The following is a 23,495-nucleotide window of genomic DNA, read 5'->3' as shown; positions in this document are numbered from 1 at the left end:
AACATCTCTTTCAGTAAGCTCTGTTAACACTATACTGAAGGAAATCCCTTTATGGGTTTCAGCAGCATTTAAGAGGAAGACCACTTTTATTAGTAGTATGCTTTACTATTAAATAAAATGCACCTAGCTAGTGAGAACTTCTGAGATACTCAAGATTCCTTAACTGACAATATGTGTGCTCCAGCTTATGGTGATGATGAGACTTCTACCTCAGAACTGTGTAGCAAATAAAAGAAAGCCTTGCTGGAGTTAGTCGGGGTGGGAGATTTAGACCTGTACCGAGTTGGATTCAGTCAGTGATCGCTAAACCCTCTGTTATTTCATTGGGTGGCCTTTGCTTGTAGGCTAAATTCTGTTTCCTGTGCTCCCCATGAATGTCCCTGCACAAAGCAGGGGTGCTTGCAGTTTGCATTGGGAAGATTCAAATTCCCCCATGCTAAAAACTAAACAGAATAATTCTTGTCTTCAGAGGTTTTGTGCTTTTCCATTCCCTCTGTCCCTTTTATGTTTTCCCTGCCAAAAGAAAATCACTAAATGTGTGAATGTAATGATTTCAACTTAAAAAAAGTAATTGGATTCTCACAGAATTCCCCTTCTTTGCTCCACTGTTTCCAAGCGACAGGATACATGGCCATTTCCTGTCTGTTTCTCATCTCCCTTTTTGAGATCCCTGCACTGCACCACTTTTATAGACCCAAACCCACGTGGTTTTGATTTGGCAGAGAATGGCAGAAAGCCTATGGATGCTATATTTTGGGATTTTGTTTGGTGTTTTTCATCTACATCTCCTGTTGTTTCCATATTGAACTTTGTTGTTAACTAAAAAGTATGTTATGTGTTTTGTTATGCTTTTAACAAATCTCACGATGTTTGGGAATCTCATGAAGTTTAATAAGACCAAGTGCAAGGTGCTGCAACTGGGTTGGGGCAACCCCTGGTATCAGGACAAGGGGGAATGGCTTCAAACTGAAAGAGAAAAGGTTTAGACTAGATATTAGGAAAAAATTCTTTACTGTGAGGGTCATGAGGCACTGGAACAAACTGCCAGAGAAGCTGTGGATCTCTGGAAGTGTTCAAGGCCAGGCTGGATGGAGCTCTGAGCAATCTGGTCTACTGAAAGGTGTCCCTGCCTGTGGCAGGGGGAAAGGTGCCCCTGCCTGTGGCAGGGGGGTTGGAAGTAGATGATCTTTAAGGCCCATTTCAACCCAAACCATTCTATGATTCTATGATCCTTGAGATAAAGCTGCCCTGATGGCACTTCCATCCTCTTCTTATCTGATTCAGATGAAGTAGACTTTCAGGTATTTTTTCATCCAACCTCTTACTGCAAAGCATTAATGAATTTGGGAGAAAATTAAGGCTTGTAGGTCCAAGTCAATTTACATTGAGACCTCTTTTACTGGCAGCATGTTAGAGCTGAATAGTGTCTGTAATTATCTATATCAGTTCTAGAGATCCTTTATATTATTGGAGTGCAACAAAGATGACTAATGAGTATTCACCATGGGCTAATTACAACTGAAGATTGAGTAGGAATTTTTATCTCTAAGTTATCTGTCTTTCAGTTGCTCATATCTATGAAATAAATGTTCATCACCCCTACCTCCAGCAAATCCTCTTATATCAGTCCTTATGCTAATCTTTTAGAGATAATTTATGTAGAGTTCAGCCATTTTCACGTTATACAAAACATAAAGAAGAAGGCTGTTGTCTTCTGGATTACCTGGTAGAACAGTTGACTCTGAAAAGTCCAAATATCCTTTGCTTCATGGTTCTAATTTGGAAAGGAAAACCAAAGAGTAAAGAAAAGTAACCTAGACTCCCAGCTTCAGAATATACTAAACTAATCGATTCTCTGCATGTCTACTAGGCTTTTCTTTCAGCTTTTCCTTCTTCCTTAACCCTTTTCCAGGGAAAGGCTGAAACAAGGCAGCAGCAAGAGGTGGTTTTGAACACCAACACCTTTCCTAAAACACCATTATTCATTAAAAGCTGTCGTGGTTGCAAAACAGTCTTGAAAACATGAACTAAGTGTAACCTGGGCACAGATGTCTGCTTAAGCTTTCACAGAGTCTGAAATAATAGCTCTGAGAGATGTGAGCTTCACCTCAACAGGGTGTTCTGCCGTATGCCTTCTATTTTAAATGTGAACTTTCTCTACTCTTCCTGCTCTTCCAGGCAGGCAAGGTTTGGTCACTGCATGCAGTCAATTTACTCTAGTGACAAAGCATATATTTACTTTGGGAAAGAAACCCTACCTATTTTTTCTCCAATTACGATAAAATAAATTCCAAGGGACCCAATGGTTGTATCTGCCAAGACAGACCCCAGTCCAAGAGTGGCTGGAGTCGCACAGTGGATCAGCTTGACAGGCTGCCAGACTACTCTTCTGTCTGTAAAAGTGGCAAGCATCAGCAGCCTAAGAGAAGAGAGAAACAAATTCACAGTAGGCTTATAAAATATTTAGTGTAATTAAGAATACAGATTTAATGAAATCCTGAAACACAGGGTATTTTTTTTTTTTCCTTCACTTTCTGGTACATTTAAAATGGAAATTTTCCACAAATAAAATGTCTCAATATTTTGATAATCATCCAATCCAAATTCAATCTTGTTAAAGTATTGGCCATTTCATGCAGAAAAGACTTTCAAATTCTGTGTGCTTTACAGTAGGTATGGTGGTGAGATGGAGGGTAGACAGACAGACGTACAGACATGACTGTGATCGCGTCCCACGTCCCTCCCCACTTATGCTTTATCAGATTTATCAGATTTATCAGCTGCTGGAGCCCTTTGGGTTCTGTATCATCCCTGGGTGCCAGCCTCGGGGGCTGCATCTGGGCAGCTCTGGGTGGCTGCAGGAGGGTCTCTGCCTTGCTCTTCCATTGCCCTGCTAGAGCAGGGATGGGCATCAATGCCCTCTCTCCCAGCCCTTTAGTCCAGACTGATCCCACCAGAGAAGTTCAGTTTAACAGCGGGTCAGTTAACGCTGCCTGCTGCGAGGGCCTCTCATGGTATACAAAAATACACATTGGATGGTTTTATTCCATTTAAACCCCCTGAGCTATATGAAGTGCGTGGTTATGTGTTAAGGATACAAAGCCCCAAACAATTTCATTTACTTCGGTGGGAGCTGCAAATACTGGCTGCTAAAACACAGATGAGAATTACTGCAGAACAAGGACTGGGAAAGTAGGTACTTGAAATCCAAGAAAATCCCCAAGCTAAGGTTTCTGCTTCAATATTCAGTTCTTTCTGTTGTACATCTACACATTTTATTATTAGTTAATCTATATCCTGTGAGGTGTGTAGGATGTGCAAGGAAGCCAAAACGATATTGCTTTGGAAAAGTTAATATTTGTAATTTCCTGACTTTGAATATTTGATTTTTCAGTCCCAGTAATGCACTAATGCTGTTTTATGTGTTTAAAATATAATTGGCTTGGATTTTTTTCATCTTTTCAGCTGTTGATACGATGATTAGTTTCTGGAGGAAGAGTGAAAAGAATGACGTTTTTTCTTTGGCCCAGTACCACAAAATCTATTTTATGCACTTTTTCATTGCAGTGTTACTATGCTGGTGAGGGAAACTTGGTGTAGGTGGGAACTTGGCTGCTCAGTGCCTCTCAGATGAATGAGACTTGGAAGCCTCTCAAGGGCGGTGTTATTTTTATTTCCTTTCCAAACTCGCGGGAAGCACTCGAAGGTATAAAGCTTTTCATGTGTGTTTACAGGACGGTGCGTTTGCTCCAGCCGGCCCCCGCTGCAACACCTTCTTGAGCAGCTTAGGACACTGTTTGTTTAGCACCCGACAAAAATAAAGGCTAAACAGATTTAACCGCAGGTTAAATTAATATTTATGACTTTTACTAGGAAAGGCTCCACTTTCCTGCTGGGCGTAAAGGGCTGTTAGGATGTGTCAGTGGACGCACCATCCAAGGAGGTGATGTTGCAGCGGGTGAAGGTGCCCGTGAGGTGACACATGACGGTACCATGGTGCTGCCCTGCCCCACCTGCCGGGCCCCGGGCAGGGGCTGCAGCGCCGGGCCCGCGGCGCACCTGCGCGGAGGCACGGCCGCCCGCCCTCCCCGCCGGGCTCAAGGTGACACCGGCCCCGGCGCTCCCCCCCGGGCCGCGAGGAGCTTCCTGGTTCCAGAAGGTGCGGAGCGGCTGAACAGGACTGAGAGACGGGGGAAGGAGGCGGTGCCGCCGCTTCCGCCGCAGTCCGCGGCCCGAGCCGGGGGAGCGGAAGCGGAGCAGCCATGGCCGCCGCCCGCCGCGCTGAGACCGCCCCCGCCCGCCCAGCGCTTCGCGCCGGGCTGCCCCTCGCCCCGCCGGGCGGGCGCTTGTCCTGGGGGCGGCCGGGGCCGCCGCCGGGGCCCGCGATCGTGACCGCAATGGCCAGCAGGTTCCAAGTGAGTGCGGTGCGTGCGCGGACCGCTGCCGGGGCTGTCGCGAACGCGGCGGCCCCGAGCCGAGCCGAGCCGAGCCCCGCGGGCGGGCGGGCGGCGAGAAGGCCCCGCGGCCGCCCCGGCCCGGCGGGCCCGGCGTGCGGCGGGCGGGAGGGGAGCAAGGCGGATGGGCGATAAAGCACACCCGGCGGGACCGTGCGAGGGGCCGGGCGCGCCGCCGGGCCAGCTGAGTGAACAGCGGGAAGGGCGGGCGGGAGGCGGCGGGGCCGGAGCCGGGGCGAGGCGGGACCCCGCGGCGGCGGGGGAGCGCGGCGCCCCCGACCGCCGGCCCCGGGCAGGGGGGAGGAGGAGGAAGGATGGAGGAGGAGGCGGCCACAGCCCTGCCGGCCAGCTCCTCCGCCCCGCGCCGCCCCGCCCCGCGGCGGCCCCGGCAAATCGCCCCGCCCGCAGCGCGCGGGGGCCCGCGCTTGCAGCCGCCGGCCGTGGCGCGCAGGGCAGGGGCAGAGCTGGGGCAGCGGCAGCGGGCGCCGGTCGGGCCGTGCCGGGGAGCGGGCCGGGCGGCACTGGGAGCTCGGTGCCGAGGCCGCCGGGCCCAGCGCAGCTTCCCCGGGCCGGGCGGCAGCGCTGCCCGCAGTGACCCTGCCCGGAGCTGTGACAGGCGTCTCTTTAGGAGGTCACAGAATCACAGAATAGCTCGGGTTGGAAGGGAGCGCTGGAAATCATACAGGCCAACTCCGTGCCAAGGCAGGGTCTCCTGGAGCAGGTGACACAGGAACGCGTCCAGGTGGGTTTGGAATGTCTCCAGACAGGGAGACTCCACGACCTACCTGGGCAGCTGTTCCAGTGCTCTGCCACCCTCAACGTAAGCAAATTCCTCCTCGTGTTGAGGTGGAACTTCTTGTGTTTTGGTTTATGGCCATGGTGGTTACAGGGCACGTTTTTGCCACTGTGGTATGGCAGGTGCAGGGCAGGTTTTAGGTGTCCAGCCTGCCCACCGGGAGCGGCCACTTGCCCGTCCCCAGGTTGGAAAGTGACAGGGTATTTAACTCGGGTTTCGGAAATTGACGAACATCTCCGTGTCAATACCCGATGAATAAGCAGGCTGCCAGTGCGGAGCTGTGAAGGAAATGAGAGACGGTCTGACAATTTTCAGATTAGTTTGACACATTTTTGACACTTCTAAGTGTAGTGGGATGTGAAGAGTAAACTTAGAAGCATTTTTCTGCAAAAGCGGTTTCAGAGTAGTAAAGTGAAAGACGGAAGGCAGTGTTACTTCAAAGAGCTTTTTTTTCATGAGCATAATTCAGCTAAGAGTTGAATTAGAGGCACTCATTTGGTGTTTGCAACACTTGAACTGATCCAGATTAAAACTCCAACCTGAGGGTATAAACCCAATGCCTGAACTAGAGTAATGTCATGAGGAGATGTCATTTCTTTTAAATGCAGGATTTTTGTGGTTCACTTTTCTAGATGGCTCAACAAAGCACAGCCTTATCAGTTTCATTCTGAACCTGCTCACCAGTCAGAGGAACAATGGACAGAGTTTAATACCAGAGTAAATCTCCAATATACTGGATTTAGGCTGTTGTAACTCAGAGCAGAATTTGATCTCCTACACACAGGATCAGTAGATATAGGATTTTCCCAAAGAAATGCTTTAAAATGCAAGGAAAGATTGTGATATGGGCAGGTTATGTCTCCATAACCTGAATTAGACTATAATTGCGTATCTCAGTTGATGATGGTGCTGAGGTCAATGAAAGCATGTACTGAATCAATTAATTTGTGACAGCTGAAATTTTCCCCAGCTCAGCCTTTGGATTTCATTCAAAACTTTCTTTAAAGAAACAACTGTGTTAATTGCTGTATGCTTTATTTGAAGCATTCTAGAGACCTGGAACCAAGTCTACTTGCTTGAATCTCCAGCTGACTTTAGTGGGAGCATTATGCAAGAAGGGAGTTCATGTGTGAGCCTTTTATGTGGTTAAATAGATAATTGATATGGGTGCGGTTATACCGCTTGTTTTTAATATAAATAGCAGTGTGCTTGGTAGGCAGAGGGGGTCTAGTAGTAGTGGCATTTAAAAGTATTTTAATAAATATTCAGTGTGGGATTAGGTTGAGTGTTAATTGCTATTAGCATATGCAGTTTATTATTATCAGGTGTGTGTTTACTGGGGAGGTAAAAGGGGCGTTGGCCATCACGCAAAGCTGCCTGTGATGGCTGCTGCAGATAGGGAGGCTCTGTCTTCCTGGCCTGCTCAGGGTTGTGACCGTCCCTGGTAACTCCACTAATATTTTTTTCACTCAGTGAATTATACCTTTAAAGTCCCAGTTGATGATCAATGTCTTGTGAAAGAGGTAAGCTCAGTGATTCTCAGCTTTGTGGTGGTAATCATAAGCATTTAAAGGATAGTGGCTAAAGTTGTGGAATTAAAGTGGAAGTCAAATGATGGGCTGTTCCTATTAGGTAGAAATAAAATGTACATTTAGAAAAGGCTGTGTGTGACTCCATTAATACGTTTCAGATTGACTGATTGATAAGGATTGTAGTAGCTCTTTTTTTCTCAACTATTTAGTGGGGCATGGTGGAAGACTTGAAAGCTATTTGATTCATAAGGCAGTCACAGTATCACATAAATAAATCACACAGTTTAGCTTGTTTATCTTCCTTATTCCTTTCTAAAGGCTGTACAGTTAAATGTGACTTTTTGGTTCTTCCTTTGAACTAATCTGGGTTCTAATTTTGTTTTAATGATTCTTTAATTTTATTCCATACAAAGAGAGTGGAAAGGATATAACACAGTAGAAACATGATCTGAAACATGAGTATAATTAATTGGTTGTGTTTGCTTCTTCTAGGGAAAATCCAGAACGTACCTTTGATTTGGTACTGAAAGTAAAATGCCAAGCTTCTGAAAATGAAGGTAATATACTATGCCTATGATTTTTATTTATAGAAATGAGTGCTAGAAAAAAATATTTTGCATCTTGATATGGTGTTAGCTTATATTTTGAGTTGCTGTTGTATTGAGATTGTATTAGAAAGTGACTGGTTATTTTATTGCTTTTCAAAGTCTATTAATTTGTGCTTGTTGTGGTTTTCTACTGTTATATTTTTGTTTTGACTATTGTAAAAATATTTTTGTTCTGAGAGAAATATTTTTAAAGCTTGAACTTGAATTGTATCTGCTGCACTTTGGAAGTCTTACAATGTTGGTTTTGTCTAAAATTTCATTTTAGCAGAACAGTTGACTTCTATCAGTGGAATGTTAATTTTGATCAGTGTGATAGGGAGAAAATAACTTATTTTCTGAACAATAGGAAGAGACTTTCTTTGTAGCTCATGTTTGGCAGCTGCTTTGGCTTGATACACCATACAAACAGCAACAAGTGCTGACTTGAACTTATATTAGCCATCAGTTTCATGTCTCTATAAACACGTGGTAAAAGAGATGTAGTAGTGCAAGAGTTGTCTGAGAGAGGCTTTTTTCCTCTTGGGTAAAAAGAAGATGGGATTTGCAGTACTGAAATTAAAGTGACCTCTTCAGAGTCCACTGGGGGAACTCGGTTCATGTTCTCATCTGAGGTTGTTGGCCTTACAAAAGCCCAGGGAGAGGAGGAGTCTTGTTGGGGTTGTGTTGTAGTCATGTTAGTCTGTGACAGCTGTGTCTTAATCACAATTGTAAAAACTGCATCTTAAAATAGAGTGTATTTCTTATCCTACTGTGCTAATGGATGCTATTTCCGGAGTTTACTACTCTAATAAGAAGGCTGTAGAAGTTTATAGCCTCAAACTATTCTTTTTCTTTTTTTTTTTTTTTTAATTTCAGGCAGCATTTGTTAGTGGTGTCATGGGATCATGGCTAATATGTTTACAAAAACCATTTTTGTTGAAGCTTCAACAATGTGGAAGCTAAACCTAGTTCTTTAGGTCTTTTCCTGACAATCCTAACAGACTTTCTGTACCTGTTGTATTATATGTTATTCTGTACTGATAGCTCAAGTTTCTCCCTTTATTTTTCCTCTTCTCTTTGTAAGATTGTTCATTGAGTTGTGAAATGACATCTTGGACCTGGTGCAGTCCTTGGATACCTTCACTTTTTTTGTTACCAGCCAGAATCCCTCAGCCTGCTTTTGTGATTTGCTGTTGATACAGTCACAGTCTGGCAAATCAGATGGGTTTTCTGAACTCTGATCATTGTTGTGGTTTGTATCATGGCACATTTTTGCTTCTGTTCTCACCCTTTTGCACTTTTTACCTTAGTGATTTCATACGTGATGGCTGGGAACCCTGCTTAGCTACTTGACTTCTGATCTGTTCCTCCTTGCATTGTGCTTTTGGTCTCCTTCCTGAGGGCCTGTTCACATCTTGGCTTAGGCCCAGCTTCAACCTGCAAATTTTATTCCCTTTCTTCCTTTCCCTCCTGAGATCTGGAGTGTTAATCCTTTCAGGTTCTTCATCATCAAATTCAAAAAATGTGGGTTTTTCTCTTCTGTAATCAGAACATGGTTCTAAATCCTTTTAATTCCTTTTATCTCCTATTTGACTTCTGATTTTTGCACTTTTACTGCTATAAGAAACCACTTTTTGTTGCTTGCAGCTCTGTGAATGATCTACACCTGAATTTTGGTCGTAGGCACTTCCCCTGCCTCCCTCTGTAGGTATTTTTGCTGTTTATCAATTGTCTGTGGAGAGCAGCATCTTTAAGAAGTCTATGTATTTCCTTGCACTGTGACCTGAGTCAGTGTGGAAACTGTATCTGAGACTATATTGTGGTTGCATCCTGTGCTATTCCACTTCTTGTCACCATCCCTTCTGTGTCGGGTGGGCTCAGTTGCTGTTGGTCCACGGGGTGGCTGAAGGCAGGAAGGAGGTCTGATATCTGTAGTGTTGGAGTCTAGAGTGTGTGACAGGCAAGGGGTTTAGGTGTCCTTCAGCTGGCCTGGAGCTTGTGTTGATTCTTGCATGTGTCCACAGATCAGCACAAAAGTATAGTGCCCTTTTACCAATCAAACAGTGCTGGCTGTTACCATCCTGTTGTACTTGGTGACCTATCTGGGATTTGTTTTAATGTCTTTCATATCATATCATATCTAATTCAGATAACAAACTCACTCCAGTGAGGGCTTGACATCATATTTACATATGGTATTATGAGCACAGTGATGTATCAAATTAATATATCTGAATGTTAAAGTTATTTAAAGGAAATTCACAAGGGACAAAAGTGTATTGTTTCACTGCTACTTTAGAAATGGAGCACAAGGCTTGTCATGCTAAACAGGGAGCTTTCAAGGTTGGTTTATTATAAGGCCTAACAAATTTGACAGTTACCCTGTATTGTAGGTCTTGCCTTTAAATAGATTTTCATGCTAGGATAATCTTTTGAATATATCATACTTGAAAACATGATCCATTCACCTGTTTCTTTGCTCATGCCTCTTTCTTTCTTATAAAAGAGATTTGTGTTTAAATAGGGGCTTTTTCCCTCGCATCCCATCTGCTCCTTGTACTTGATCCTGAAGCTATGTCAGGGCTGAGTTTGTGACATCACTGTCACCAGTGTTGCCGTGGAAATATCACAGCCACAAAATTATGATCTCCCTGCATGAGTGAGCAGCAGGAGAAGCTGACTTAGAAGAGAGGAAGACCTTAATGTGACCTGTGTATCTTTAAGCTTTTTCTTCTCAAGCTTTGCCTTAGCATGCATTCTCCTGCATTTTAATTTCCCTGTGCCAGTGTATAACTGCTCCAACAAATAACATTTGAGGTAGCCCTACTGCACGTGTAACTCTTAATAGGATGTTTTTATGAGGATGCTGTGTGCCTGCAACAATGTGACATGACTTTAGAAAAGTATTTTTAGATGACTTCTTAATTACGACATAACTCCCAAGGAATGTTGGTTTTTCGGATATGACAGTGTCCTAGGATTCTTCCACCTACATACATACATACATGAAATGCAGCAGAGTTTATATGTATTACGACATTTGTTCTTAAATCATTTCACTAATTTTTAACATAGGTATTTACATTGAGTAGAAAACAAAGAGGTAGGTTAATATGAATTTATCACGTCATATATAGTAGGTAGCTCCTGAATTGGTTACAGGCTCAGTTGTGCTAACATGTGTTTATTTATAGCTAAATCAAAATTTTGTTTCCCATTGGATACCTTTTTTTTTGTGTGTGTGTGCATTATTTAAGAGTAGCTAGCATGCTTAAATATTAATTTATTAATACTGAGTAGGTCATCCTTTGGACTACTGTCTCCTTTCTCTCTGTTCTAAACTACAGGAGTGCACAGTAGCATTGCTAGAATAGTGATCTTCCAACCCTTTCCTCATTTTTGGGGCAGGAGAGAAAAAGGGGTATTCTCTACTTAAATGTTCTTATAACTCCCTCAACAGTTTAGAACATATTGCTTACTGTATTTTCAGAGTAAATCTCCAAAGAGGAGAGAAAAACCTTAAGACCAAAATAAGATTGTTGCCATGTCATAACTTCCAGTCCTTTGCAGAGGTGAAGATTGTAAGCATCAATTTATATATGTTGAAACATAGTAGCTAGTTTTTACTTATGAAAATTCATGACCTGATTCTTGCAAAACTTTGAGATGGAAATAATTGCTGTTCACTCGAGTTTGCTAAGTGAGTGGGAGATAAGTGCTAAGCTATTCTAACAGCCCAGTATTTGTTAATTTGTTAATTTGTCTTTGTGAGGAGTGTGTGTTTATCTATGTATCTATGCTTATGCAAGCATATACAGTTTGTGCACACACACATATAAGTGAGAACTTTGGATTTTGGTTAAATGTGCAAAGGTGAAGTTGGTAATTTAACCAAGTCTATAAACTTTGTATCCTATATATTGATTATGTTAAAACTGGGTTGCAGAGGCCAGATGCAAAAGGCAATGCAAATATAGCAGCAAACAGTAGTTGCAGTGTGCAACAACTTCTGTGAGCATGAAGTCTTCAGCATTTCTGTCCACAGTTTCCCAAGAAGATGATGACTCAGATTGGTTTCAATGTGTGTGGTGAAGCGAGTGCTGTTTGCTACACCCTCGTTTTCTTTGATTGTAGCACATACAAAAAACAACAAAAAGGCTCCATGGAGTATGCAGGTAGATCCAGAAAAGTCAGCCACTGAATGGTGTGGTTTGGGTCCAGGACTGCTGTAGTCCTGACTGTTGAAGTTTTACTTGAAAACCCCTTTAAAAGTAGCAGTTCATTTTCTGTTCAATCTAAGAATAATTGTTGGAACAACCCTTGAAATTTGATTGCTTTGTCTCTATTTCCTCTTTAAATGCTAAGAAGCTTTCTGTAGCTCTAGGACTAGATAATGTGATTTTCAGAGAAGGTGTTAAGTAGATTGTATTGAATTGCATAACTCCTGTAGTTTATCTTGCCTCTGCCAGAATGATAATAAATCTTAGTGATGTCTGATCTCTTAATTATTTTTCTAAAGGGTCTTATTTTCATTAAATTTTCAAGGAAGAGCCATGAAAACCAGTTTAATTGTGTATTGGTGGAGTTTAAAACTATATCAGTTAAGTCCAAGAATTAGTATAGAAATACAAAATTTTTTGTATAAGGTTTGACTGTGGTCTATAAGATAGTAATAACATCTGTAGTTCCTGGAAGGTCTAAATTCTGGAAAAAAAAAAAAAGTTTAGCACAGTTGGTAGTTTTGTCCACGGGGAACATGTTTAGCTTTGGTAAGATTTTGATTAAGAATCTTCCAAAGCTGCTCTCAGGATTGTGGACAGAGCAAACACTGGTTTTTCTTATTTTGTTTTTTCTTCACTATAGAGAGTTGTTTGTTAACCACACACTCTGAGCTGGTGGGTGTAACGTGCTGATCAAGACAACTTCTTTCCTCTGCTGTACATATTTTTTTTAGAGCATCACTTGAACCTGATGAAAAAGATAATTCTATCAGTGTAATACATGAAGAAGTCGGCACGATTTTTTTTTTTTTAACTTTTGATGTAGTCTTTATATGCTGCCAACCTTTATCACTGTTGGTTTTACCTGGAAAGATACTAAATAAGTACTGGCCCCCAGAAAATTAGGTTTCTTTAATTTTTTAAATGACTCTGTGTTTTTAAGGTGACTGTGTATAAAAAATTAAAACCTTCTATTCTTCTAAAGTTTCATTAAACTTAACATCCCCCTGTGCCCCAACTCATGAACTTATATGTTGTTATTTAGGTTACTGTTACTTCCCTGTAATGGTTTCTTGCTTTTCCTGTTGAAGTTTCCAAATGATGGTACTTAAAAAGCTTGGAAAAGGATATTTAATCTAGCCTGGTTTCTCTGTAGGGTTGATTGATTAGGAGAATAATATTTCACAGTCTTTTGTTGAGGATTGTGTAAAAGTTTTGAAGGCAAAAGTAGGAAGTGTATGAAAAGCAGGTAGTGCACCACTTTTGACAAAAATGAGGAATGTAAGCCAGAGTTTGGCTGAAGCTCTCTTGTGTATGAGCACCAAGCATACCTGTAAGTCCTTCATACCTGTAAGTCCTTCATAAATTACAATCTTTAAACCCTCTGGTTTTATCTAAATGAGTCTTTTCATTATATTCAAATCTCTTGCATTTAATTGGAAAGTCCCTTAGGGTATGAAAAAATGTCTTCTGTGTGTTTGCACTGTTGCTAGCAAAGAGTGGGTGTTGAAGAGTTACAAACTACAAAACCAATTAAGACAATAATGATTTTGCACCTAAGATAAAGATTGGCATTTCGATGCTTTTTACCTTTTCCTTTCGTTCACTAGAGACTGAGAAATGGAGTATAGTCTCTCCAGCTTTCAGCTTCTCCACAGATGCAAAATTCTGGAGGAAAACATTGCTGCTTTTCAGTGCCTTATTTCCTACAGATCTTTTTTTTTTCCACCAACCTACAGAGATTCTTGGATGTATGCGTAATTTGGAGGTGGGTGCAGATATGTGTGTGTAGGAGGGGAAGGGGTGAGAGCTGCTGAAGAAATAGGTCAAGGAAGCCCTTTCTCCTATCTCCCCTGCATTCTTTACCAGGGAGAAGAGACCTTGGTGGGGAGGGACGACCCTACTCCCCAGCAGGCAGAGGACAGTCCTGGGAGGAGTGGCAGGCTCTGCTGTACTCCAGAGATTCCAGCTGTAGTAATGTGGGGGCAGGTGCTGTGGTATCAGTGCTGGTAGAGATGAGTTATTCCCCTGCAGGCACTTGCCTGTCTGTGTCATTTTTTCATGTAATGCCATACGCCACTTTCAGCAGCGTGATTGGGTTTTGGGCAGTGAAATGAAAAGGGAATTAAGCAGTACAAATATTAACTTGCTATAAAGAGAATTTCGTGTAAAATTGAGTAGAATTAACATACTAGTATTAATAACTAAATAAAAGCTGAAACCAGCAACCTGTATTGTGTAGTGTAGTTAATCAGTATGAAAGCTGATGTTCCTGTGCTTTTTTCAAATTTAATTTTAGTTTCGTTTTAGTACTTAACTATTTGAGATGGCTGCCTGGGGGATTAGTTTGTGGGTTTTAAATTGCTTGCATTCAGAAGTGTTAAAAGTTTGCATATTTTCCTAAGCTAATGTCAGCATGCTTTGGCCCTCCCACACACTGAACAGCCTATCGTACACAGAGGTTTATCATTTTTTAATGGGACATGTTCCACTGCTCACTGTCTTCATATATAGTTTAATGGCTTTTTTTTTTTATATATGGAGGATTTAAAATCTGCTGAAAAAACTTTGAAAACTGGTTAAACTTCTAAGCCTTAAAATGCTTGTTTGCAAAGCCATAAGACACTTCTCTATCTACCACTAACTTGAAGAGGCTGAAGTGTAGGGTTTCCTGTCTGGTTCACAGAAATAATCTTTAATTCTTTCTCCTTTGCCACTGATGATGTTATCTGGGGAATGGCAGAGACATGTAGATGCGCATGCTCATCATCTAACTGTTGAAATAGATACTTCTGTTTTGAAATAAAATAAAACATGATCTCGGCTACAGAGGGAAGCGTTACATAAGTGTTCACAAAGGGCTTAAAAACCCCTGAAGCCAAGTGAAGTGTTACTTTTATTACTTAAAATAATTTTGTGTAGTAAGAGCAATTTGATTGTAGCACTGTTTTGCAACTAGTATGTTAAGAATCTGTATTTCTCATGGCAGGCTGACATGTGATAACTCCATGATATTTACAGACACATAGGATGGAAAATTCTACGTGACTGACAGATGAAATATTAAAATGCTGAAAACGTTAACTTCTATTCATCTTTAGGATTTTTCCATGTATCTTGGAGAACTGTAGGTTTTATATTTAGAACTGAGCAATTTGTGTGGAGGAAGACTTCTTATATTTTGTGAATCTGGTTTAGAAGAAAGGATTAAAACTTAACACTGAACTTTATATGGAAAAAAAAAGAGAAAAAGCAGAAGTAAAGAAAAAAGGCCTCAACAAGATTTTGGGTGTGGTATCTGTACTTCCTGAGATGGGAAAGCCAAGGCAGCAGTTTACAGTCATACTGTTTTTCTTTGCAGAATTCTCAATCCTTGTTTGGAAGGTGCTGTCCAAGTATTAAATCCTTAATTAGAAACAAGGCTTGAACAACGCCCTTAGATTATGTTTCCTGGGTCTGGTTTCTTTACACATTTGAATGGGTATTCAGATGTAGATTAAAACCTACCTAAAATTAAAAACTTGTGTCTGAAAAGAGCGTATTGGTTAGTGTTTCTGTGTTTTCTCTGGAACATATTTTACAAAGTTTTTAGTTAATGGCAAGTTTGATTATCATAGAGGCATAATTGCCATAACCAAGGTATTTTGCTATAAATGGCTTACCATTGCATTTTTCCTTAAGCTCAGAATGATAAAGAGCAACACAAATACTTCCTATTCATCTGACTTTAGAGGGAGTTTTATTTGTTGTGCCACTTGAACCTGTATTAGAACGCATACAAATGTTGTAAAGCTGTGGTGTCATTGTGTAGATGGAGTCAAGTGTTTGCTTTTGGGAGGAGGCAGTTCTTTTGCTCTGTTACAGGAAAAGCTGAATGCAAAAATCTGGTGTCTTAGTATTTAAATACTGGCTGCTAAATGTTGAATTGAATTGTGTTGAGATAGTTGCACTTGACACTGAGAGGCCATACTGATAGTGATTATAAGGCACGGCATCGTTTCCCTCAGAAGTTACAAAGAAAACCTTAACATTTTAAGGCAAGTGTTTCCAGGAATGGAGTTATTACAGAATGACGATAATTTTTATATCCTCAGGTTAAGATGCAGTATTCAAAAAAAATGTAAAAGACTGTTTTGTGCTACAGTGAATGTGTTTGTGTTCTGTTTAAATGCAAAATGAGAAAATGTAGCAACATAGACATAAAAGACGAGGACTGTGTGACGGCTGTAAACTTACCTGGAGGTCTGTCACTAGCTTGAAATAGTGGAGTGAAATCACTGTGCCTTTAGAGCGACAAGAGGGAAACGGTTATTGTAACTTAGTCTTGCTAGCAAGAGCTGATCGTTTATACATCCTCTTCCTAACTTTTGGAGGTCTTTTAGCTCCTAAGTTGTGTATGTTTGCTGTTTGTGTTTAGCTTCAAATAGCTGGCACTGCTAAAAGCATGTGAGGTAAGTGTCCTTCCCAGGCTTGCTCCATGGGCACACTCACCATTCAGCTGGTGGGGCTGCCTCTGGAGCTGACAGGAAAAGTTTGTTATGAAGGGCAGATAGGGAGAAACCAATAGGATTTTCATGCTATGCAATGTAGCATGGGCTGTTCTCATTTCTGAGTGTTAATTTCAAGTATTTTGGATTTGTTAAAATAAATGTATTGCCAGCTGAGGAAACTGGAGACAAGTAGGTATGACCTTACTCTGTCCTGCTGTCTGCTTGATGGCTTTGTGTTGGAATTGTTTTTGGGTCATGTTAAACTCTTATCTTATTTTTGAGGAAATGGTTCAACAACTTTGCTGGTGCCTTTCAATTTTCTGTTCACATGACAGAATTTAGCTCTTAATAAAAAAACCAAATACTTGAAGTTAAATCCCTGTCACCCATGGTCACTTTCAGGTATTGCAGATTTGGAGATAAAGTTTTCATTTTGTATAAATAAAATTCTGTCTAAAGACCACAATTATGCCAGATTGGTATCCTGCAGTAATTCATAGAACTGAAAATAGTTAATGATATTGTGACATGACATAGGAAGTTCTGATAGACTTTGTGTCCAGCAAACACTTTTGCTGGTGTTCATACTCTAGGTAACTCTTCCCTGCTAAGAATAATCCCAGATTAAAAAGAACTTTAGTTTTTTAGTGGCAGATGAATTTCTTGCCTCTTTAGCTGAAGCTAATGAACTTTTGCTGTTGCCTCAGAGGTGGCTGTGATGTCAGTGATTCTGTACCAGGACAAGTAAAGCTTTCTGGCACCAAAACTGAGTTAGGTGAGGTTCTGAGAATTCGGTTGCAGTTTCAATCAGGCACTTTTAATTGGTGAATCTGAGTAAACCCATTTTAGTTTCTGGGAATGGGCATGTCCTATGCAATGTAGGTATGTGTTGGCATCTGCATCAACTTGGGGTTGGAGCCTTCTAGCATCTTGCAAGTTCTAGTCTAAAAATGCTTATAAAAGTGTCAACCAGGGGAAAAAAAGTCAAAACTACCATATGTAATTAGTAAGTAAGCAATTTATAGGGAATTTTCTTTCTTAGTCTTGATATAAAAGGATGTATTTTACGATTTGAAATATATTCTTTTGCATTCTGGTTGTGACAAAAAAAAAAAGCTTGAGATGACTGCCTTTCAAGTGCCTGGCTGAAAACATTTTTCACTGTCCATAAAAACCATAATATATTAAAGCCTGCCTTAAATTCTCTGGTAGCTAGTGATGGTAGCTCTCTTCTTTTTAAATAAACAACTTTATGTGACGTTACTGGACACTGACAGATACAGCAAACTGTCATTGAGAATACTTGTCAGGTCTTGCAATCCTTGGAGGGAATTTGCATTGTGTTTTCAACAGTGAACAAAGCAGAATCCTTTGAGCTCCTGCTATTGGGGAAAATCATGAAGGACAGAGTAAACCAGATCAAACAAAAATAAAAATAAATTAAACTAAAAGTGAAATAGGATGAAGGTTGGAAATAAAAAGGTAGTGAATTGTGTTGACTGTGGTCAGCAGAGCTCTTGAAACCAGTAAATCCATGAGGATGGGGAAATTCCTGAGCACTTGCTCTCTAAGTACTGGGCAACGTGAACTTGATCTGCTCATATATGATCTGCTTTGTGCATTTTAAAGAAATGAGAAAGATCTGAAACTGCAATGTGCTTTAAGCTCTAAAAAGAGGAAAAATTACTTTGCTTTTAACCCTAAATTACTTCAGTCTGTAGGTTTGCCTGACTCTCCTAAAGTAGGACTAAATGTCTCTCAGCTCTGAAACACTGCTTTTCTCTGCATTTCCCAGAAAACTTGTTTTTTGCTCTCACAGAACCCATCTGTGTGGCTTCTCCTAACTGGTATTTTGGTTGGTGAGACTTTCTATGGTTGCTTGACTCTTGTGAACTGGAAAATATTCCGTGTGGTAATCTGTGTGAAAATGACAATACTTGTTATAAGATGTTCTCTGCACCCAGTAGAAATTTTAGCTTTCTGGTGAACAGTGGCTATACTTCATACACTGTCCAACTTTAAAAATATTCAGTAACCTAAAAGGAGTCAGAAGTATTGAGGATAAAAATTTGACTGTGTATGCAGTCACTTCAGTAAGTAGTGGTCTGAGATTGCCGAGTGATCTATACATTCACCAGTTAACATCATCATGAATGACTTTAATAAAAATCATGAATTAATGAAATCAATTAAACTTACAACAGTTGCAGAGGCCTCATTATAGTTGTATTGTAATATGGATTTAAAACCAATCTATGTAAAGTAAATGTATACCCTTAGTATATGCAGTTCTGGATTTGTGCTGAGAACATAACTGGGCTGTGTGTGGAGCTAAATCAGAATTGCTCACATTGTGTCTTACAAACAAAATGAGAGTTTGTAATCTGATAAAAGAACATTGTTCATTTTGCGTCTCATCATGTATGCTCCTTCTTTTATCCTAATATAACAGGGAAACTTGATTCTGACATATGCTACTGGAGTACTTCTGCTACTGGAGTTCTGCCTCTGTGTATTTTAACACTAGAAATTATTCATCTAAGCGTGACCAGTATGTTTTAATTGTCAGCACATCTTGAAATATTCATCTTTCAGTGAGCAAGACAAAAAGTCTTGCTAGGACAGAAAGTGCCAGAACAGCGTAAACAATAGTTGCAAACAAAGTGATGTTTCAAAGTGTTCTGTATGCAAAGAGATCAAAGTGGGTTTGGTGTTTTCTTTCTTTGTTTTGTTTTGGTTTTAGTTAATGTTGCTTTGGATATGTAGAACAGTATATATTATTTACCATAGTAGCTAATATAGTAGCTGTGTGCTTGTGGGTCAAACACAATGCAAAGCATGAAACAGATACAAATTGCCTAATCTGAGACAAATGTTGAAACAGTTAATTGTTACAGAAAATGCTTTTCTATTATTTGATGTTCCAGAACCCCAATTTTTTCTTTTTAAGTCTCACAGTATATATTCAATTATTCTATTTAATAGGAATATTAGATATGTAAACCAAAAAGTAATGGTAGCGTATGGCAATACTGATCAATTACAAGAAAATAGTATGTTTTAATAACTAAAGAAACCACATTTGAAATATAAATCAGTAGTTCTAAAGTTTAAATACTGCACCATGTTCATATGTGGTTCATCAACGTTTCTGTAGGTTTTTGTTTACAGGGTATCAACTAGATGTACTGGAATAATGTGAGTATTGCAAATATGCAGGGTGAGGCAGAGGCAGATCTGGGAGATCTACTTTGAACACCAATGGCTGAGAGATGAATTTGAAATCAGTGTTTTCGACTTCATTAGGTTATTTTTAAGAAAATGTTTACTATAGAGTGGCATTGGAAAATGGTGTTTTGTTGAGATATGCTAATTGACTGCTCTAATCTGAAATTCTTAGACATTCTAATATGATTTTTAATTGTCTTCAAATAAAATATGTGAGCAAGTGAAACAAGAATTCTCTTTCATGTGTAGCCGTGTTAGAAGTTACGGGCATTGATAGAATGCACAAATGTGTGGATAAAATCTGCTTTATGTACAATGAACTGCAAATCCTCCCCTCCAGAAATATCTATGCCCAGAAAACTGATCACATACACGAAAGATAAGGTGGTACAAAACACAGTGTCATACAGGATACCAACCAAGTCTGGTTTTGAATAGTGATAAGTCAACAAAGAAAAGCGTTTTTTAAACAATAGATGAAATATCTTCCTAACTTGTGGCTGGGTAGCTCAGTAGTTATTAACAGGATACAAAAATCTTTCAGCTTTGGAATATGTTTACAGAGCTAACTCTGGCATTTTTTCTTTTTTCTTTTGAGTGTCCTGTAATTGTCTGTGCTTCCTCCTTTACATGTGTGAGGTTTATGTTTTCATTTGAGTTAGCAGCACCAAGGGACAAGGATGAAGAAACTCCCACTCCCACATTGTAAGGGCCAGACATAATCCTTAAACCCTGTTGGATTTTGCTAATGTTGAGCTTCAGCCAGACTGGGGGAAAAAATGGTTCCAGGAAGGTATAACACTTATTCTGCATTAGTAGGAAGTGCAAGCACCAGTCACCCTTGAAGGGAAGTGACAAAAGCCTGGATTGTGTGGCTGAAAGCCTGAGTGCTGCATTGCTGTGGGCCACATCAATGAGCTTTACTGCTAATAGGTGTCCATTAGGCAAGTTCTGCAAAAAAAGCAGGTCTTTGAATAGCGTTTTCCAGGAAATAGATGCTTCAAGCTCGAAATGAATGACTAATGCTGAGCATGGTGCATTTCTTGGTAGTAGCCGTTTTGGTGGTAATGGTAAGTGTTGCTGTCCTCTGTTCTGCAACCTGTCTTTCCACAGGCAACTAGGAGAAAGCAAAAGCTCTCTCGGTTACTGCGTGGCTGCCCAGAAACTGTGTTGGTGTAACTGAAGTAGAAGTGAGGGGATGAGCTACCCTGAAACTGCCACAAAGAAGATGGTACCTAAAGTGCTGGTTCTCAGTGCTGGAAATCAGGATATAATTGCATTATAGAGAAATTACATCACTTTCGTAAGTGGTAGCTTTTCTTGTGCTTGAAATAAATATTCTTTTGAAAAATAATTTTTATAATATCAGAAAATGACCTATGTTTGATTGTTTACTGGTGACTAAACCTTAATCAGTAATGTATTTGGCTGTAGTTAAGGCATCTTGATGAACTCCAAGTAGGAGCCAGTGGGGATGAAGTCTATTGTTAAGCAGCACTTTCACCTCGAATAATCTGAGTTTGGTGGGTAAAACAGTGAAGGAGATTTGCTGTTATATAACATGGTAAATATATTTAAACTATAGAAAACCTTAAAAAAAAAGTCTCTTTATAAGCTATTTTATTATGAAATATGAGGGGACTGTGATTGTGTCCTCATGGAAGTGCTGTAATATCTGCTCTCGAAAAGATTAAACAAGAGTTTGTGTTGTTCTTACCTTTGCACTTCAGCAGCACTTCAGCTGCAAATCTATGTGAAAGTTAAAACTTCCTGCTGACCTGTAACTTCAAAAAGAAAATTGTTCTAGGCTTTATTCAAAAAGGAAGTTTATCAAAAATTTCACTAAAACATTGCAAGTGTTTCTTGATTCAACAGCACATTTGCAAGATGTTGTTTCAAGACACTCCTAATCCATGAAAATCAATAAAATAATAGTTTAAGAACTACATGCCGTTTTGCCCAGGGCTCATCAAACATATCCTTGGTTATTGCCTTGTCACCGTTCAGGGAATAGCTCTTGTGAGAATGGTACCCACTCTGCTTCCTGTATTTACTGGCAGGGGCTTGGATGCCTTGGGAGGGAGAAGTGTGATTTGTCACCTCTTTGTTTTGATGTCCTTCACAGCAGGAGATCCTGAAAGGACTCCTGACACCTCCTAAGACAGTGCCAGTGTTGCTTTGCTTCTCTAAACTCGTCCTGGGTGAGAAAGCAGGCCAAGCAAAGGTAGTGTGTGTCTGTGCCTGTTACTGGGTTCCCTGTGTCATGTGGAGAGCAACTAGGAAACATGGAAGGGAGGGAGCAGATTAGGATTGTGCTTCTGTGTTGCATCACTCTTCATGTCTTTGTTTTTAGAGGGGAGAATCTTGCTGAACTCCGTTCTCAGAGTTCAAGGTACCGCACAGATGTGTTACATTTAAGATAAGAGAGTTCATTTGGTTTCTTTCTTTTTGCTCAATAAAAGCAATATGCAGAGAGTAGTGAAGTAGACTATGAGTCTGCTTCAGTTCAGGCTGGAAATTTTGCCACATTCTTAAGGAGTTTTTAGCGTTCCAGGGCATCTGATTTTTGCTTCTGTTCATAGCAGATCAGTATTGCTTTCTATGGAAAACAGATTTGAAAATACATCAATATTTTGAAGAACTGTAAAAATGGATGTATTTGTTATGCTTCCTTTATGTTGCCAAGGCCTTTCTATATACTTAGCAAAGAAATAAGAAACAGTAAAGTTCATGTTTGTTTTTTTGTTTGTTTTGTTTTTTAAAAACTGCTGTAGAGTTTCATTCCAAAAGCAAAACAAATAGGTGGTATATTCACTTAGCATTTATTAGAACCTTTTTTGGGGAAAAATGAACAGTTTGTAGTCAGAATTCTCTTAAGTAGTTTTCAAGTGTTGCTGGAGGATTATAATCAGTAGCCTTTTTCTTAAACTTAGCTGCAGGGCTTTGTGGTACTTGAAATGACTCATACACTGTACCATGGCTTAAAAACTTTTGTATGTATAGAACTATAACTCCCCTCTTTTGAAGGAGTTTTAATAGCTGAATAAGTGAGATTAATATGACTGAAGATGGTAGACAAGTAATTGTTGGTGTATCTGTTGGTGCTAAGAGGGGAGTTAGATGTACACTTGTGTGTAGTTTATTTTTTTCATGTGCTGCTTCTAGAATGGTTCATATTGCGTAATTGTTAGATGTTCATTTGGTTACATCCTTGAAAGCCAAGAATGAGAAACAATTTAAATAATTTTGTCTCCAAGTGTAAGAAAGAACAAGATGGTAAACAATAGCATATAGATGAAGATGAGGACAAAGGTCAACGAAGTCATCTGTGCAGGGTGATTCTTAAATGTGTGTTTGGTGTGTTTGGTTTGTAACTGTCTATAAAAGCAATTTTTCTTGGCACATCAGAGATGAGATTTCAGTATCTTGCTGAGCAGCTTAATGGAGTATCCCCTTATCAAAGTGCATTTGGTTCCTTGTTTTGCTGTCGTCTTGTTTATTGGGTTTTATTTTGCGTGCAAGTGTATGTGGGAGGAAGTTGTGACTGAGGCCTTTTGTTAAGGAGATGCTCTGTAATTTGAAGAACAACAGAAATGTATTCTTAAATTAGACTTCTGTGTTTAAAAATTCATCTTACAGAAGTTCTGTACGAAAGCAAGATGTTGCTTCTCATCATGAGGACAGGTAAAAATTCTGGGATTTTACTTACTGCAGATGAGTTACCTGTGCATTTCTTGATGTTTTATGCATAAATGATCTCCCTATGAAGGTACATGTCCTCTTTCACATAACTGTTAAAACGTTGGCTAATAAAACCAGCCACGGCAGGTGTTGCAATTCAGTGCTTTGGTGATGCTGGCCAGCATGGCAGAAGCTGACTGAAGTATCCAGAAAATGTCTTCTGAGATCTGCTAAACTCTTCTTTCCAGATCTGACAGCTTAAAATAGGTCTGATGTTGCTGCAGGGAGCTCAGTGTGCAGTCTGTGAAAATAAGGCTGCCTGTGTGGAATAAAACACCTGAACCCCCCAGTCTAAAATACAAATCTTTTCCTGCACTATGTGCAGCTTCTTTCCTGCTTGGATCCAAAATTAAACTATTACCCATTTCTAGTGGTCTCCAAAAGCAACAGGCCTCCCTTTTGTGTGTGTGAAAACTGCTCTGTCCTTCCTCATTGTGTGTGAAAGGG

The 23,495-nt window shown here is 40.3% G+C and overlaps 1 protein-coding gene across 1 annotated transcript in view; it reads left to right on the top strand.

The window, feature by feature from the left end:
* The first annotated feature begins 4,578 nt into the window (after positions 1 to 4,578).
* The window catches only part of DENND1B (DENN domain containing 1B), a 156,613-nt gene continuing 137,696 nt past the window's right edge, over positions 4,579 to 23,495 (top strand). The window contains exons 1-3 of the mRNA XM_029962239.1: positions 4,579 to 5,045; positions 5,185 to 5,196; positions 7,275 to 7,339. Coding sequence (XP_029818099.1) covers positions 4,579 to 5,045; positions 5,185 to 5,196; positions 7,275 to 7,339 — 544 coding nt within the window. The remainder of the gene's footprint in view (positions 5,046 to 5,184; positions 5,197 to 7,274; positions 7,340 to 23,495) is intronic.

This window comes from Manacus vitellinus, unplaced genomic scaffold (assembly GCF_001715985.3).
Source record: "Manacus vitellinus isolate BGI_N305 unplaced genomic scaffold, ASM171598v3 scaffold_44_pilon, whole genome shotgun sequence".
Classification (NCBI taxonomy): Eukaryota; Metazoa; Chordata; class Aves; order Passeriformes; family Pipridae; genus Manacus; species Manacus vitellinus.
The sequence above is the reverse complement of the archived record's forward strand: the minus strand, read 5'-3'. Positions and strand labels throughout refer to the sequence as shown.